The sequence below is a fragment of the Chelonoidis abingdonii genome, chromosome 24, assembly GCF_003597395.2.
Source record: "Chelonoidis abingdonii isolate Lonesome George chromosome 24, CheloAbing_2.0, whole genome shotgun sequence".
Taxonomy (NCBI): Eukaryota; Metazoa; Chordata; order Testudines; family Testudinidae; genus Chelonoidis; species Chelonoidis abingdonii.
In genome coordinates this window covers 21,147,056-21,165,131 of record NC_133792.1, presented here as the reverse complement: position 1 = coordinate 21,165,131, position 18,076 = coordinate 21,147,056, and the positions used below count along the sequence as shown (strand labels likewise).

General features: G+C 39.8%; 2 protein-coding genes across 2 annotated transcripts; one reads left to right on the top strand and one right to left on the bottom strand.

Annotated features, from left to right (window-relative positions):
- Positions 1–854: 854 nt before the first annotated feature.
- On the top strand, positions 855–13,415 carry PSMD5 (proteasome 26S subunit, non-ATPase 5). Its single transcript, XM_032767555.2, has 10 exons — positions 855–1,132; positions 2,162–2,306; positions 2,571–2,684; positions 3,246–3,374; positions 6,072–6,181; positions 6,838–6,980; positions 8,488–8,679; positions 9,500–9,609; positions 10,364–10,504; positions 11,033–13,415. The coding sequence occupies exons 1-10, from the start codon at positions 960–962 to the stop codon at positions 11,288–11,290; spliced, it is 1,515 nt and encodes a 504-aa protein (XP_032623446.1). The 5' UTR covers positions 855–959; the 3' UTR covers positions 11,291–13,415.
- A 2,332-nt stretch (positions 13,416–15,747) lies between these two features.
- On the bottom strand, positions 15,748–16,854 carry B3GALT9 (beta-1,3-galactosyltransferase 9). The gene has a single exon (XM_032767511.1). The coding sequence runs from the start codon at positions 16,849–16,851 to the stop codon at positions 15,748–15,750; it is 1,104 nt and encodes a 367-aa protein (XP_032623402.1). The 5' UTR covers positions 16,852–16,854.
- Between the last annotated feature and the right edge of the window lie 1,222 nt (positions 16,855–18,076).

Sequence of the window (18,076 nt, the reverse complement as noted above, 5' to 3'; positions counted from 1 at the left end):
GAGTACAACTGCCAAACTCTACTAATCAAAATCCACAAAGAGTGGGGAGCAGAGCACGGAGCAGCTGTATTGATACTCCATAGTAGTGGAGGGAGAATTCCCTTTTCTCCTGCTACCCCCACCTGTAGACTTTTCCTGCACCAAAGCCTGCTTATTTATCATCTAATTACTCAGCAGGGGATAAATATCATCTTCATTTTACATTTATCACCACTTATTTAATAACATTGTGCGAAGTGTAAATAAACGAGTAAGTCAAAACAAAAGGCAGTTAGTGTGAATCTGTGTCTTAGGTGAGATGATCAGGTCGCTGAGACCGGCTGGCCGAGAAATGCTGTCGGCGCCTCACAGCTTTCCGGCAGGAGCTGAGTGACCGGCCGTGGAGGCTGCTCTGTGAATACCCCGGGCCTTACGGAGCCGTCTGGTTACGGGGCTGAACACCTGACTTTTATTTTCTGAGAATTAAAAGCGGGGGGGGGGGGGGTTATTCTGAAGCATCCCGAGAAGCCAGGAGGGGTGTGTCACGTGACCTCCCTGCGGTGGCTCCCCCCCGCAGCAGCCTGGGGTCTTTACACGGTGTCTTTGTGACACGCCCTGGGGCGGGCTTGACGGGGGCTCCCCGCAGCCACCCTTGGGCGGGGGCCAGACACCAGCACGGCGTGACGTCACTAACACCCCACAGGGACAGCGGGTGGCTCCGAGACGTCCTGGCCTGGCCACCTCCTCTGCCGCCGCCATCCCCCCAGCGGACGCTCCCAGGAGTCCACGGGGCGGACTTCTAAGATTAGTCCCGCCCCTCGCCTTACAGCAGCCAATCAGAAATCTGCGGGGGGCGCCGTCTTGCTTACCGTTGGCGGACGCGAAAGGAGCCTCCTAGTTACGCCCAGCGTGGTTGCTAGGGGAGTTCTCGCGATACTGCTAGTCCCACACTCCCTCCCTCGGCTGGGGCGGGTCCCAAGATGGCGGAGGAGGCGCTGGAGCTTCTAGCCCGCGTGTCCCGGCTGGAGGAGCCGCTGGAGGAGCTGCGGGCCCTGGGGGTGGCCGTGCAGGCCCTGCCGCTGAGCGCTCTGAGGGAGCGGGCGTCCGACATCCGCCTCGGAAGCCTCTTCGCTCTGCTCAACGTGAACGACAGGTTGGGCGAGGCGGGCACCGCAGGAGGCGGCTGGGGTTCGGGGTGGGCGATGCGGCATCACTGAGGTACGGGGGGCACCTCAGGCTGCCTCCCTGGAACTGGGGCGCTATGCAGTGGGGGCGGGGCAGCGATGGGTGGGGGCCGAGGGTCAGGGGCTGTTATGGGGGGGCGCCTTGCGAGGTGGGACCAGGCTGCTGTGGCACGTGCTGTGGCAGTGGCGTGGTGCTCTGCTCCTCGCTTTCGGGCAGCCTGAGATGCTGGGTGTCACTGTGTCATAGTCCTGTAGGCAGAGCCCAGCAGTGCAACAGCCCTGGGATCTGGGGCTCCCTTTGATCATGGCTCTGTCACTGAATCATTGTTTGGCCTGTGGCAAATCTTTTCTCTCTGTCATGGTCTCTCTATCTGTAAAATGCGGATGAAACTCCATTAGGTGGTTGCGAGGAGCTGTTTGTTTACTGAATATAAACAATTGCGATTATCACTGCCAGGAAATAGAATCAGAACAGTAAAAAGTTGTTTTGCAAGTGCTGAAGTAGTGAAATCTAGATTATTCTGCAATATTCAGAATGGTGACAAAGCTTAGTTGGTCGGAAATAGCCACAGGGTTGTTTGTGTGGTACAGAGTTGCTTCTGTTTGCCTTAAATTATTCTTTAGCTAAGGCTGAGGTCCCCAAACCAGGGTGTCCCCCCCTAAGGGGACATGGAGGAAAGTTTGGGGGGCACAGCTGAGGCCTGGGCCAGCCCCTATGGGAAGTGCCCTTTGGCTGCTGGCCTCGGCTCCCAGCCCAGGGTCCTGGCTGTTGACCATGTGCCCAGGGCCCCGGCTAGGACTCTTCTCCCAGTCCTGTCCACAGCTGTGGCCGCAGCCTTGGCCCCCTTACTCCTGTCCATGTCGTCCTCCCTTCCCCCTGAAGCCTCGACCCCAGTCCTGGGGTGTGTGTGTACGCAGACAGGGGTAAGAGAAGGTGTGACTCTAAAATGTTTGGGGAGCACTGACCTAAGGGCTGTTTTTCCTTCCCCTGCAAACAGAGAACAGGTTGCTTTATGTGTTTCTATCTTGGAGCGGTTTCTTCAGGCAGTGGATCCATTGTATGTAATCCAGAACTTCAGAGAAGAACTTCAAAAAGGACTCTTTCATTCTGATGATTCAGTTAAACTTCTTACTATAGCTCAGGTATGGACCGTAACTCCTGTATTGAAATAGTAAATGATAGGTTAGATCTTTGACCATTCTTGGCTAGTTTTAATCTGTTACCACTTTTTTTTATTACAGTTTAATTCTTTACCTCCCAATACCAAAGTAGGACAAAAGCACTGTATTGCTACTTGTATATAGATTCTAGTTAGAAATCCTACATAAACTTGTTGAAATTCTTCATGTTGATGTTTTGCATCTGGTGGAAACAAACTAATACTATATGTTCAACTGAATTTTTAGGTTGGAAGAATAGTTGAAAATTCAGATGCTGTTAGAGAAATTCTCAATAATCCTGAATTACTAAGGCAAATCATTTATTGCATTGGTGGAGAGAAAATAGCTGTAGCTAAAGAGGTAAGTGTTGCAAACAATACATGCTTTTTTCTTTTTCACACTAATGGAAAGGTTCAAAGTATCTTATGTTGTATCTACAATGTCTGAGTTAGCAGCCTTGATTATTCTTGGATAATAGAGAAGTGGGGGCTTGGATACCCCAAGGCTGATCCCGGTCTCCTGGGCTAAAAATTCCAAAAGCATCTAAGGCTCTGAAGTTGTCTTAGGCTCTGAAGTTACTTTAGGTAAAATCATCTAACATACCCGTGTCATTGCTGTCTGGTAACTCTCCTCTATGAAGTGAATTGATGTGGTCTCTTGTCTGACTCCTCAAGGATTTGTTCAAATCACAGAAACCAGCATAACTAGCACTTTTACCAGTCTCAGCAGAGACCAATATTTTTCAGTCTTCTCCCATTGATAAAGCATAGCTCTAGATGTCTTATGTATTATTTAGCCTATTGGAAAAGAACAAGTCAACTGACTCTTCTTGTCTTGCTTTTTCATTCTACAGTTGGTTCTGCTACTGTGTGTGTGTGTGTGTGTGTCTGTATTATCACAAACCACTGCCTTTATTTGTAGGCTATCAAATCACTGTCGAGAATAGCACAGACTCAAGATGGGCTGGAGGCTTTATTTGCAAGCAGTTTTTTAGTTGACATGAAAAATGTTATGGCAACAAGTGATGTTGTACGATATAGAGTATATGAGGTAAGAGCAATGTAGTTCTTGGTATTTTCTACAGGGCACCATGACTCTAGTGCATTGTAATTCAGAATGGGGTGTTTGTGAGATGGAACTTATCTGTAATTTTTAACTGACTTGAAAATTTTTATACATTTCTGGAGGGAAGAAAGATGGGGAGGGGGTGGGAAAGGAGCATACCGTAATTCTTTATGAAATTATGAATCACAGTCTGTCCGTCCCCTGTCCCTCCCACCCCAAACCTCGAAGGGTTTTGAAATGGTCGGATGAAGGTCTAGAGGATATTTATGGGCTGTTCTCTATGTTTTGTTTTTAAATTATGGTGGATGGGGGCCCAGAGCCTAGGATGGGCACCTATAGATAGCACTATGAATCAAATACAAAATACAGGTGCATCTCTTTTAAAAAAAGAATGGGGAGTGGGGATGGTAAATCACTGCCATGGGTTAACATTTGAAGCCCTTGTGGAAATGAGTTCTTTGGGGCGGGGGAAGAGGGGTGTGGATTTAAAATGGTAAGAGCTAGACACTAGGACTGTCAGACAATTAAAAAAATTAATTGTGCGATTAATCGCACTGTTAATAATAGAATAACATTGTTTAAATATTTTTGCATGTGTTCTATATTTTCATATGTTTTCAATTGCAACACAGAATTCAAAGTGTACAGTGCTCACTTTATATTTTTGATAACAAATATTTGCACTGTAAAAAACCAAAAGAATAGTATTTTTTCAATTCATCTAGTGCAAGTACTCCTGTGCAATCTCTTTAACATGAAAGATGAACGTACAAATGTAGAATTAAGTACAAAAAATAACTACATTCAAAAATAAAACAAATTAAAACCTTAGAACCTACAAGTCCGCTCAGTCCTACTTCAATCGCTCAGAAAAACAAGTTTGGTTATAATTTGCAGGAGATAATGCTGCTCACATCTTGTTCTCACTTTCAGGTGACATCATAAACAGGCGTTTGCATGGCACTATTATAGCTGGGTCGCAAGATATTTACGTGCCAGATGCACTAAAGATTCATATGTCTCTTCATGCATTGCAGAAGACATGCGTCCATGCTGATGATGGATTCTGCTCAATAACAGTCCAAAGCAGAGTGGACCGATGCATGTTCATTTTCATCCTCTGAGTCATATGCCTCCAGCAGAAGGTTGGGTGGTTCGGGCTCTGTAGTTTCTGCATTGGAGTGTTGCTCTTGTAAGACTTCTGAAAGCAATCTCTACACCTCGTCCCTCTCAGATTTTGGAAGGCACTTCAGATTCTTAAACCTTGGGTTGAGTGCTGTAGCTATCCTTAGAAATCTCACGTAGGTACTTTTGTGTTTTGTCAATCTGCTGTGAAAGTGTTCTTATAACGAATGTGTCCTGGGTCATCATCTGAGATTGCTGTAACATGAAACATACGGCAGAATGTGAGTAAAACAGGACAGGAGACATACAGTTCTCCCCCAAGGAGTTCAGTGACACATTTAATGAATGAATTATTTTTTTAATAAGCATCGGCATGTCCTCTGGAATGATGGCCGAAGCATGAAAGGGCATATGAATCTTTAGCGTATCTGGCATGTAAATACCTTGCAATGCTGGCTGCAAAAGTTCCATGCAAGTGCCTGTTCTCACTTTCAGGTGACATTGTAAATTAGAAGCGGTCAGCAGTACCTCCAGTAAATGTAAACAAACTTGTTTGTCTTAAGTATCAGAGGGGTAGCCGCGTTAGTCTGGATCTGTAAAAGCACCAAAGAATCCTGTGGCACCCTTATAGACTAACAGACATTTTTGGAGCATGAGCTTCGTGGGTGAATACCCACTTCGTCAGATGCACGAAGTGGGTATTCACCCACGAAAGCTCATGCTCCAAAATGTCTGTTAGTCTATAAGGTGCTACAGGATTCTTTGCTTGTTTGTCTTAGCAATTGGCTGAACAAGAAGTAGGACTGAGCGAACGTGTAGGCTGTAAATAATTTTACATTTTGTTTTTGAGTGCCGTTATGTAACCAAAAAATAATCTACATTTGTAAGTTACTTTCATGATAAAGAGATTGCACTATAGTACTTGTATGAGGTGAATTGAAAAATACTATTTTTGTTTATAATTTTTACAGTGCAAATATTTGTAATAAAAATAATAAAACGTGAGCACTGTACACATAGTATTCGATATTGTAATAGAAATCAATATATTTGAAAATGTAGAAAAAATGTTAAAATGTTTAAATTTCAGTTGATATTCTATTGTTTAACAGTGTGATTAATCACAATTTTTTAATCAGTTAATTTTTTTTTAATTAATCGTGTGAGTTAATGGCAATTAATTGACTGTCCTACTAGGTACATTAGAATAGGTTTATAACTTCAGGTACGTGGGTAGCAAAGGAGCAGTCACAGAGCTTAAACGTGTGAGGAAGAAACAAAGGGAGTGGAGAGGCTGACATTTTTAGCAGAGCAAAGTGGGGGGGAAAAAGCAGGATGTAAGAAGAAAGCAAAAGAACATACTGCAACCTGAAGACTTATCAGTGAAATAAGCTTTTAAAGCAGGATGGGGGTTAATAAATAAAGTTTTCAGGAAAAAATTCTGTTTGGAATATATAACATATAGGTCTGTATAACTTTATAAACAATGCAGTGTGCAAGCACTCACTCTTACACAAATGCTTGTATACACTTGTCCTTCCTGTGCTTATGTTTTAGTTAGTTGTTGAGATTTCTTCGGTGTCTGCAGATTCTTTGAATTACTGTGCAAACAGTGGATTAATATCTGAGCTAATTGAAGAACTGACTGGAGATGATGTGCTGGTCAGGTATGTTGACAGTGAGATTATTTTCAAAAGCAGATTGTACTTAAATTGTTTTTCTAGACAAGGAGCCATAAAATCTTTTTTAAAAGGCGTTGGATTACAACTGTATGCTAACTAGGGAGGGGGAAGAGGAAATCATAACTCTGTTCAAGTTTATTTGATTTTGTACTGCTAGTCCAAACAAGCACAAGAAGCTATACTGGAGAGAATTAAACACTGACAAAATACTGATTTTAACTAAATTTGAAAGTAAAGTTGATTCTGGATTGGGGTCTCACTTTGATTATCTTTGATCATTTAATCAGAGATGCATGCAGGTCCTCACCCCTCACACCTTCACAAGTCAGGTCAATTATTTTTAAAAATTTAGTTGGCAGAATTTTTTTTAAGTGCTAATACTTCTGTTTTAAACTCTTTGGGATATGGCCATGTCTTTCGGTTGTTGTACTGTGCCTAGTGTATTAGAACTGTGCTCCTGATTGCAGTCTTTGGGTACTATTGCAATATAAATATTAGGAGCATGTTAGCTTTAAAATGACAACTGTGAAAGATTGATAAAGAAAATATGTTTTAATCTCTTGAGATTATCTAGATATTTAGGTTATTTTAAAAAGAATATGAGCTAGGCCAGATGAGCATTTATTCTTTATCTTCTGTAGAGCTACCAGTATAGAGATGGTGACCTCACTGGCATACACTAAGCATGGACGTCAATATCTTGCCCAACAAGGAATCATTGATAAAATTTCCAATATAATCATTGGGGCAGATTCTGATCCTTTCTCAGGCTTCTATTTGCCAGGTGATGTTATGCATTGATTGTTTCCAGTGTTGTGTAATGTTGTCCACCTCTAAAGAACTGTTAGACTAAGGGCTTTGAGCCTTTTGTCCTAAGAGGAAATGTGTATTATTGATAGTAAGAATGTTATAAATGTATATGTACCTTAAATGTTTATGAATGGTCTAAAACATGATTGTCTCCTTTACATAAGGGCACTGGAAAAAGATAAGTTATAGGGACACTGTCAGGTGTAGTAGGCACACAGTTGAGGAATTGCTCTTGTCTTGCTAAACAAGATATTAAAAGGACCCTAACAACTTGAAACCTAGTCAGTTTAAAAAATGTAAATTCAAAGAAGTTTGAGATACTCCACTGCCCAGAGACGACTGAAAAAACACAAAAACTAGCAATTATATTTTTACTGTTTTTTTTAAATGTAAGTTTTCACCTCTGTTGCTGTGTGAAACTCCTGCATAAGTGGGAGAAACTCTGCATCTTACAAAATTTTGCTGTATAGCAGAAAAACCCAACAACCACTCCTTCATTTTCTCCAGTGTTTCAGTTTATAGTGTTCTGAAGTGTTACTTGCAGTAAAAGAACATCTTTAAAAAAATCTTCTGGTAGAAATAATTTTGTTTCTCTTAAAGTTGGGATATCCCTTTTAATAGAAATGTTCTCATGAACTTTTATTGAGAGTGAAACTTTTTTTTTTTTGTTTGAGACTCAGAAAATGAGACTGACTAGTCCTGTTTTCATTGTCCAAGGTGATTGAAATGAGAAGCAAACATCATAAATAATTTTAATATCTAAGGTGTTAGTGACTTAAGGAAATTATTTTTTTAAATATTACTTTTAACCTGTCAGTGTCTCTGTTAAAGAAAGTACTAGTCTTTTTAAATGGGTAGTGGTCAGGAAAAGAGTGGGGAATATGAATGAACTACATCCTGTTTGAATATTGAGCAACTGCGAGTTGATCTGAAATTCAGGATCCAAACACCTATAAGTGTGTAACTTTTATGTGGAACTTGGTGGTGCTTCGGTCAGCGCATTTATTAGTAGAGTGACTTCTTTGTTTGTGTGAAATAGACACCTTTGTGCTGTACAGCTTCAGCAGAGAGGTGATGGATTAAGTGAGTGATGGAAAATTAACTCTCTTATTTGTAGAGCAAAGTTGAAGTATACTGTGGGGGCATGTCTAGGCTGGGATAAGAGAGTTAAAAAAAAACAACCACCACCACTTAACAGATATCTAGACAAGGCAAAGAGATTTTGAGCATGTAGGAGTAGCTTGCACTGCCTCTGCTTGTGCTATACCCATTTGTTTTAAAAATACTGACTTTATCTAGTGGTGTCCTTTCGCAGTCATATCACTTTTTTACAGCTGAACAATTTTATCTTCAACACATTTCTTTAATTATGCCATTTGTTTAAAAGTCTTTTGGTATCTTTTCCTGGTTATTGACTTGAAATTATGTTACTGAAGTTATTTTTCTTTTCTGTTGAATGTTTCTTGCTTTGCTTTTGGTAGGATTTGTGAAATTTTTTGGAAATCTGGCTATTGTAGACAGCCCACAGCAGATCTGTGAACGATATCCCATCTTTATGGAAAAAGTATTTGGAATGGCCGAAGGCCATGACCCAACTATGATTGGAGTGGCTGTGGACACGCTTGCAATCCTGGGATCAAATGTGGAAGGAAAACAGGTTTTACAGAAAGCTGGTTTGCATCAAGTTTTTTCCTTTATATCCTAATAGACAGAGGAGTGCCTACTGAGGGATTTTCACACTCAGGAGTGGGGAAAGGGACCTTAAAATATATTTACTTACTAAAGATTTCTGTTTGTTGTAATAGCTGAAAAGCACCAGGATAATAATTTTCTATTCACAGTCTCTCTCTTTAATTTTGGTAGAGTGTGGGAGAATAGGGGAAGAGGAGCCTAATATTTATGGCATTACTGGCTGTGATCAAACCATGTGCATGAAATACATGGCAGTGTCAGAGCTGCAGCTTGGGCTGTCAGCTAGAATTCCTCGTATTGCGGTGAGCAGCATAATGCAAGTCCACAACAGCACTGTAATTTTAGGAGATGTTTAGCTTTCTTAAAAAGGACGAGGAAAGTACAGCCATGTAATATACATTTGTTGCATACAGACATAGATGAATATGCTTTTGTGGTCTCCTGGTAACATCACTTTGTTTTTGAAGTTTATAGGACTTCTTTTAGTGTAAGATGAAATGGCTGACCAAAATGGCCCAAAGGACTTGAAATGAGATACAGAACTTTTTTTGCTTCGGGTTCAAATCTAACCCAGTTTGGTGAAAGTCCATACCAACAGATGGCAGCTATATGTATTGTCAGTATAGTATATCTAAAACTGTTCTTGCTCAGGCTGTGCCTCCCAGCACTCGTCTCTAGCATTTAATTCAGTCTGCTGTAATATTGATAATTTGACATGGTACAGAAGTTACTGGAGATTTTATTAGTATGTTGGGAGTATGCATGACAAATGAAAATTTCTTAATGTTTTTATTTTCAAAGGGAGTAGATTTCAACAGCTGTTAAACAGAATAGGGCACCAGGCAAAGAATCCCCCAGCAGAGCTAAGACTTCGATGTTTGGATGCCATATCATCTCTTCTTTACTTGCCAGTAAGTTGTTTGAAATATAGAGAAATGACACTATTGTGTGTTTCATAGAGGCTAAGTCAAAGTTTCGTAATAGTTTGTTTTTATAATGAACTCTTTAAACTTTTATTTAAAAAAAATACTATATTTGCTGAAGAAGAATAAGATTGTGGTTTTAATTCATGTAAGTGAAGTGTGTGTGCTTAGCAGATACATGATAACATTTCTGCTAAATAGTAGCTGTTTTCAGTGTTCAGAATACAAAGTTCTAAAGTTCCGTGAAATTGTCACTTTGCTCAGAATAGGACAACTTTACAATGAAAAAGAGAGTGCATGTAGCATAATACTTGTAGTTTTACAATGTCCCTTTAAGCCACTTGAACACCAAAATGTAATATTTAGGTTGTGTAACCCACCCCACTTAACGTACATAGAAATCGTTTCAAGATTTTTTTCATTTGAGTGAAGCACCCTCATTTAAACTTCCCCTGCAGCCTTGTGAATTTCAGCAGCAGTAGTAATAGTGAAACTCCTAAGAATCCGTGAAAAAATTCTACTCTCCAAACTGAGTGAAATACAAAAAGTGAACTGCATAATTGGGGAAAAGTAAATTTGATACTTAAAATTATTTGTTTAAACTGCTATTGGCTAGGTGACTTAGTTTTAATGGATTTTTTTCCTTTATAATTTTCCTGACTCTTGAGAACGAATATTAAAAATGCAAAAACTATTCATTACAATGTTTCTAGCCTCTGTAATACTTTCTCTCCATGAGTAGCCAGACCAGCAAACAGAAGACCTGCTAGGAATGACTGAATCCTGGTTTGCTGCCTTGTCTAGCCAGCCATTGGAACTCTTCAGGAGTATTAGTACTCAGCCATTCCCTGATCTCCACTGTGGGGCTTTAAGAGTGTTTACCGTAAGTTTCCTTTCTAAAAAGAAATGAGACCAAAAGTTGTAAATTCCTTTCCTAGTGATAGCATCAAGTTGTTGTAATGTGTGTAAATATTATCTTTGTAGACTGACTTCTGTATACAAATCTATGGTGAGAGATATTTCAGCTTGTCTTCAGTGTCCAACCCTCATACATCAGACCGAAACCCAAACTGGGCATCAAACGAGTCCGGTGTGCACTTTATGTCTTCTTGTAAACTAAAAAATAAATTCAGTTTTAGCCTCTCCTCATTGTTTGGTGCCACAAAAGTGATGATCCATAATCCTTTTACAATCTAAAGGGGAAAAATAACTCTAGAAGCTGTGTTTAGTATTAAAATACTACTGCTTGATTGGAGAGTCACAGTGTCTTATTCTAGGCTCCATCCTCCGGCTGCCAGACTGCATATCCAATTTCAGTTGTATTCTCAGCCCTGACTATTGCTTAACAATCAATGTATTAGCATATTTAAAAATCCAAACCTGATCATTTTTCTTCTTTCTTAATGTTTAGGCTATTGCAAACCAACCGTGGGCACAGAAACTGATGCTTGACAGTCCAGGATTTGTGGAATATATTGTAGACAGATCTGTGGAACCTGACAAAGCTTCAAAGGATGCCAAATATGAACTGGTCAAGGCCCTTGTAAATTCCAAAACAATAGCTGAAATATTTGGAAACCAGTACTACTTAAGGCTGAGGGCTTATCTGCATGAAGGTCCTTATTATGTTAAGGCTGTTTCTACTACTGCTGTGGAAGGGGCAGAATAATATCAGCGTAATCACATTTTTTCCTATTTAGCAATCCAATGTTAGTGGAGCAGTGATTGGTCCAAAATGGCAACAGTTTAGGGGCTCTAACCTCATGAAAGAAACTTTAGAAAGCATTTGACTCAGTTGTTTTAATCTGAAAATAACTAAGAGTCAGGAGAGTAATTCTCAGACAGTGGTAGGGCACTTTAAAGTATCATGCTGTATATAAAACTGCTTCCTGTACATTTATTGTAATATTTTGATATAACATTGTCTAATTGACTGGCCTAAGCAGGTTAGTTTATTAAAATTACGCTAGCTACTTTTGGGGGCTTTCATGCCTACAGGAGATGGTGCAAAAATAATTAGTGTTTTTTGTTTGTTTGTTCCTTCCTCTCCCCCCCCCGTTTGCTGGATGTAAGTCTTGTATAAACAAACAGTTCTCAATGTTCTTTACATCTTATGGGGAAAGTGAACGTGAAAAATCTTAAGTTTTTAAAGATACTATCTGATAAAGTGAGTGTTAAACCAAATTGGAAGCTGCCCCTCCCTTTTTTTTGACCTTTATCTTTGTACTGCAGTTAAAATAATTTGTTTAAGAGGACGTTGCATGAACCACAGTCTGTTAGTCAATCTGTTTGCTTAGAAACCAAATTTTAAATAGATTTTACTGTCGTTTTGATCAAAAATTGATCTCTTAATTTTAAAAGTTACCACTTTTAAATTATATCTGAACTTGGGTGATGTTAGTTTGAATAAAAGTGATAAGAGCATAAAGCCTTCTGTTTAAGGACATAAATTTAGCCATGAAGAAGTAACTCATGGCTGTAGCCCAGGGATTGGCAACGTTTGGTGTGCGACCTGCCAGGGAAATCTGTTGGTGGCCCAGGATGGTTTGTTTACCTGCTGCACCCGCAGGTTCGGCCGATTGCAGCTCCCACTGACTGCGGTTCGCTGCTCCAGGCCAATGGGGGCTGCAGGAAGTGGCGGCCGGTAAGTCCCTTGGCCCGTGCTGCTTCCCGCAGCCCCCATTGGCCTGGCACGGCAAACTGCGGCCAATGGGAGCTGCGATCGGCCAAACCTGCGGATGTTGCAGGAAAACAAACCATCCTGACCCGCCAGGGTGCTTACCCTGGCAAGCAGCATGCCAAAGGTTGCCAGTCCCTGCTATATCCTATTATAATTTGGTATACCATATAGGTTTTACACATTCTCTGAAGAACAGTTTGACTACTATGGAGGACAGGATTTCAGACTAGATGGGCCATGTAATGTATTTTGGTCCACAAATCAAGACTATTATATATTTTTTGTCTTCTGTGATATTTTAGACCATGAATTATGTATTATTTTAGTTCTAAGGATAAAAAATAAAATATGTGGAATACTCAAAAAATGTATTAAATGAAAATGAAGGAAACCACAGGAAGCATTAATAAGAATGTCAAGTTGGATATCTGTACAGAAGTAGCTTGTTCATTTCCCTGCCCCCCAAATCAGGGCTAACGAATAGGATGCCTTGGTTGCACTGCAGCACGCCTCTGGCTGAGCCAGGGAGAAATGGTGTTGGGCTGCAGAGGAAACAACATCCAGCTGTCTGCTGCCAGATGAGTGCTGTGGTGCAGGACCTTTTAATGGTGAGGCGAGGTGCAAGAGGACTTAGAAAAGCTAGAGTGTTAGGGGGCAGGAGAGGAAGGATAATGAGTAATATACTATTTAAATGCAGAATAACTTTTTATGAAACATGTCTGTCACTTATTCTTATGAACTGGAATTTTAAAAAAGGTTTTTTCATTCAAGATTGTTCCAGTAGTGGCATATAAATCCTATGGTTGTAGGTGCCCAATAAACACCTTAGATGTCATTACCTCTGCACAGACTGTATTGGCCAATATTAGTGTTATTTCACTTTTTACGTGGGAATGGCTAATGACTGTTTTCCCATTGGGACAGTGCAGGCATCAAAATGTCAGAAATCCTGCATGCATGGAAAAACTTCAAATCAGTAAAAATTATGTTGAATAGAATGTAAAAACATCTTCCACTTGCGCTGGCTAGTTTAACTTTAAGATGTTAAGTGGTTTTTGTATGCTGGTAGCTATCTGAGCAGTATACTGACATTTCATTAAACTTTTCTACAATGCGCAAGTCTCTTCCTTTGTGATAAGTGTGAACATGTGCAATTGTCACTTACAAAAACTACTATGTATAGCCAGTGTTTGGGAACACTGGCTGCCTATGCTACATTTGTCTAATGCAATATTTTACAGTGCCAAAGAGGTGTTTTCATGTTTCTTTATATTTTTTTTTAGATGAGCTTTACTGAAAGCTGCCACTCACTTTAATTCTGAGAAAAAAGTGTGTGTGTACATATATATTTTTATCCCTTCTGACAAATGCAGAGACTGATCTTTCAGTGAGTTACTGCTAGCCACTTAAGCACTGTCCTGTGCTCATTCCTCAAAGCTACGTGGCTTGCATGCTGTTTATAGCCAATAATGTGCACGCATGAGAAACAAAATAACTATTTTTTCTCCTCAGTGGTTAAAGTAGTTAGGTGGCAGATACATAAAGAGAAAAAAAGACCAATGATGTAATCAAAATTCAGGAAAATGACTTGGTAAAATCTCAGAGGTTAAGAGCTTGTCTGCATAGGGACACTCAGGAGTGTTAAACTGAATTAACTAAAGGTGGCAAAGAATCCTGTGGCACCTTATAGACTAACAGAGGTTTTGGAGCATGCGCTTTCGTGGGTGAATACCTACTTTGTCGGACATGCATCCGACAAAGTGGATATTCACCCACGAAAGCGCATGCTCCAAAACCTCTGTTAGTCTATAAGATGCCACAGGATTCTTTGCTGCTTTTACAGATCCAGGCTAACATGGCTACCCCTCTGATACTTAACTAAAGGTGTGAATTTAAAGTGGATTAATTAAACTGCATTAGGCTCCAGTGTAGAATTAAAATGGCCTTAATTCAGTTTAGTTAATTCACTTCTAAGTGAAATAAAATGAACTGAATTAAAGTCACTTTAATTTTGAAGTTTGTCCATAAAGAGGTTTAATTTTCTGGCATGTCCCCATGTAAATGAGTCCTAAGTAAAGCACAAACTCCCACAGCCCTCTTCTTTCAAATGCTCCAAAGTAAACTTCTGGCACTCCTGCTAGCCAGAGCAACTGCATTGAATTAATAGTTGAGGATTCAATGTGTTCTTTCACACACTCCATACCTTGCTTATTAGAATTGTTCAGAAAGTGTGTGTCTCTGAAAGGAGAAGGGGTCCCCTTTCACCATCGAAAATATCAATGAAAAAATAATCCATAGAAAATTTTGACTTCATTTAAAAAAAAAAGAGTTTTTGGACTAAAGCAGATTTGTCTTGAAAATGTTTTGTCAACAACCCAATTTTCTGTGAAAAAGCAGTCTCAGTGGAATTTTTTCACCAACTGAACATATGAGACCAATGTAACAAAACTGGCAATTTAAGTCCAAGATGAGCGCAGCTCTTTCATTAGCTTCGCAACTTATTCTACTACTCTTTGGTCATCGCTAGGGCCCTACCAAATTCACAGTCCATTTTGGTCAATTTCATGGTCATAGGATTATTAAAATAGCAAATTTCATGATTTAAGCTATTTAAATCTGTAATTTCATGGTGTTGTGTTGTAGGGGTCCTGACCCAAAAAGGAGTACTTGGATGAGAGACTTCCAAAGAGAGCCTAAGGCTTTACAGGAAGTGGTGGCAGATATTAGGTGGCAATCTTACTGCTGATTCAATGCTGACCCCCATATTCCAACATAATGTTGTTCAGGGCTGCTACAGGCCATGTCTTCTGAATGAAATATAAACTGAGGTCATGACTGCTTGTGATCATTAAATACAAGGCAGTTCTACAGGACAGTTAGGTTGGGTATTCTGTGTAAAATCTGCTTATCAAGCTGTTCCCCTGGTAGTTTCAACAGGGTACTGTATTCTTCATTTTGTCCTACACTGTTAAAAGGATGCAGAGAGAGCTACATTTCACTGGAGAGTGATATGATTTCCATATTTTGCAAGGTAGTTTGGGATTGAATGATGCACCACTCAGTCAAATTGGATCAAAACTAGTTGCTGCATAGAGGGGCAAAGAAGTAGATGACATGAAAAAACAGTGGATATACACCAATTCTTTAAAACAGTTTTTACTTAGAAAATAAGAATTGCATGCAGTTCTACATTCTTTATGTGAAAAAATCACATCCAGTGCACTCATTATAAATTACTGAATTAAAACACACATCCTTTTTTAGCATCAGGAATAATTCACTGTCGGAACAGGGTGGGGTGGGGTGGGGTGGGGAGAACTTTCACATTTAAAAACTAACATTGAGAGGAAATGTTCAAAGCAAAAGGTGAAAGATGAACTTTCTAACAGGAAAAATGACAGTTAAAGGTGTAAGTACAGAGTTCCTTCACTTAGAGGAATTAAATCTTAGTTGGTAGAATGCAAAGCCTCATTTTTTATTGTTTCTGTGTTAAAATGTTTAAACTTGTCAAAGTAGGTCAAGACTCTGCAGGACACCAGCCCATAATAAGTTTCCAGTAAAGTGCAGTGTTTTCCATCACTTATCTCCTTCCATTCTTTAAATAGCTCATCTTCTTTCATTTCAAAAGAGGTGAAAATGAATTTGTAGCAACATCGATTGTATCTAATGTGCTTTTTCCCAGAAAACCTAGAACTTTGAATGGGTATGATGCCAGCGTTCTTAGCACAGATTCCAACAAAGACATCGGGAGGAAGCAAAACTGGTGTTTCCTTGGCAACAATGTATATCTTCCGAGCAACATCCTGAGAAATGACAAAAGCTGTTCCACTACAGTAATCTGGGTAATACTCTTCTTGATATTGACTGAGAGAAACAAAGCTTTGGCTTTGAGGATCTCTGTCAGGCATATCTTGATGAATGACCCTTCCAATGTAAATATCCTCAAGATGTGTTCTCAAGCTAAGCAAGTATTCAGCCAAACTTGGAATGTTGACAAACATTTCTTCATTGGTTTTGAGAATAAATCTTGCGGTGGAACAGAATGTTACAGTCCACTCCATGCTCATCACAGTCTGCAGTGTCTGATTCTGAAAAGAGTCAAGGAAGTTTCCTTCAATGATGTCTCCATGCTTTTGATATTCTTCACTGATGTCTAACTGGATGGCTTCTGAAACTGGTTTTCCTAAAGCAAACAACGTAAGTACAGCATACCTCCTGATTCCTGTCACATTACCCCATGTTTGCCTGATCAGGTTACGCCTTGTCCTGTTTTCTGGGCTGCTGCACACAATAACAAGCAGAAATACCTCTTGATCTGAGCACACGTCTGAACTGCTGATGATGTAAGACTTGGACGTATTGGTCTTTAGGGAATCCATGTCTAATTTCCTGGCCACCTCCCTGATTTTGAGAATTTTCATGTCACTGTATGTGACAGGTAGTGAATGTAGAAAGTATTCCTCCAGCAAATCTCCAAACAACAAAGCATGGAAAAGCATGATGTTGAATATAATAAAACACCACTGATGTGTCTGAAGCCTGCAGAACATCACCTGGAGAAGAGATGGACATTCACTTTTACCTCTAACTGATTATCAGGATTGTCATTTCAGATCATACGGGGTAATGTTGAGCCAGGACATCCTGGTTCTGTTCCTCTGCTCTGCTATTTTGGACAAATTATGTTTCCTCTCTGGTCTTTACTTTCCCCATTTGTTAAACACAGAATGATGCCCACATTTTGTGAAGGGCTAAAAGATTCATGGATGAAAAGTGTGGTAAGTCCATTAGTCTGTGAGGCCTACTCTGTTCAGCATATGGAAATGGTAGCAACATACATTAACATGCTAATATTTTCTGAATTTGGTCTAATTTATTGGTGTCAGTTTTCCTAATGACCCAAGAGATTACACAATGTGCTCCAGCATAAGTTGGATAATTTTAAAAGCTTTATGCAGCAGAATCTTTGATATTTAAATGCCCAACTTGTGATATACGTTGTGATATTTAAATACCCAACTTGAAGAATTATTGTGAACTAAAGAGGAAAGTCTCTGTGACTTGTTAATTATAGAGACTCGTTCTCATTCAGAATGCCAGAAATTAGAGTTGGAAGAAATTGATCATTTCATCTAGATGATCTCCTTACTAATTAGGACTGTGTCCTATTGTATATCTGTTAATGTTCTGCCTGGTCTCATTTTAAATATCCCAAGGGATTGGGCTGCTATTTACATTGGGAAAAATCACTTTAGACTTCCACCTCTTAGTTTAACATAATTGTACAAGCTGTATTTAGTAGATATGGACTTGCTTTTTCATGCTTTTTTGTAGTCATGGTTTCTAGCATAAATAAATAAAATTAACCAACTTTCCAGTTATTTTACTGTTGGCATATTCATTAGTAAGTGGGATGGAGTCAGCGCAGTCCTATTGTAGCTGATGACCCAAGGTAACATTTACAATTCTAAATTGTCTCCTCTCACACCATATATGGTAGCTAAATGATAGAAAGCACTTACCTGCATGGTACCTGTAAATTATATGTGCTGTCAAGATCACTGGAGCCTTTTTAGATGAATTTTTTTTTACATTTATAAGCAATATTTCCACATCTGAAACTGAAGAGGCAGGGTTGTATGTAGGTCTGTCAGGCTCAGGTTACCTGCTAGCAACCAGATCCACTGCACATTTTACTTCCCCTGACTGTGAAAGGAAATACAATCCGGGACAATCAGCATGTTGCAGCTGCATAAAATCCAAAGTCATTAGAAT

What these genes read in the sequence shown, in the direction of transcription:
- PSMD5 (XM_032767555.2), top strand. Translation starts at nt 960, where the DNA reads ATGGCGGAGGAGGCGCTGGAGCTTCTAGCCCGCGTGTCCCGGCTGGAG. An exon ending in GGAGATGATGTGCTGGTCAG is followed by an intron (nt 6,182 to 6,837) that starts GTATGTTGACAG and finishes TATCTTCTGTAG; the next exon opens with AGCTACCAGTATAGAGATGG. An exon ending in ACAGGTTTTACAGAAAGCTG is followed by an intron (nt 8,680 to 9,499) that starts GTTTGCATCAAG and finishes TTATTTTCAAAG; the next exon opens with GGAGTAGATTTCAACAGCTG.
- B3GALT9 (XM_032767511.1), bottom strand. Translation starts at nt 16,851, where the DNA reads ATGTTCTGCAGGCTTCAGACACATCAGTGGTGTTTTATTATATTCAAC.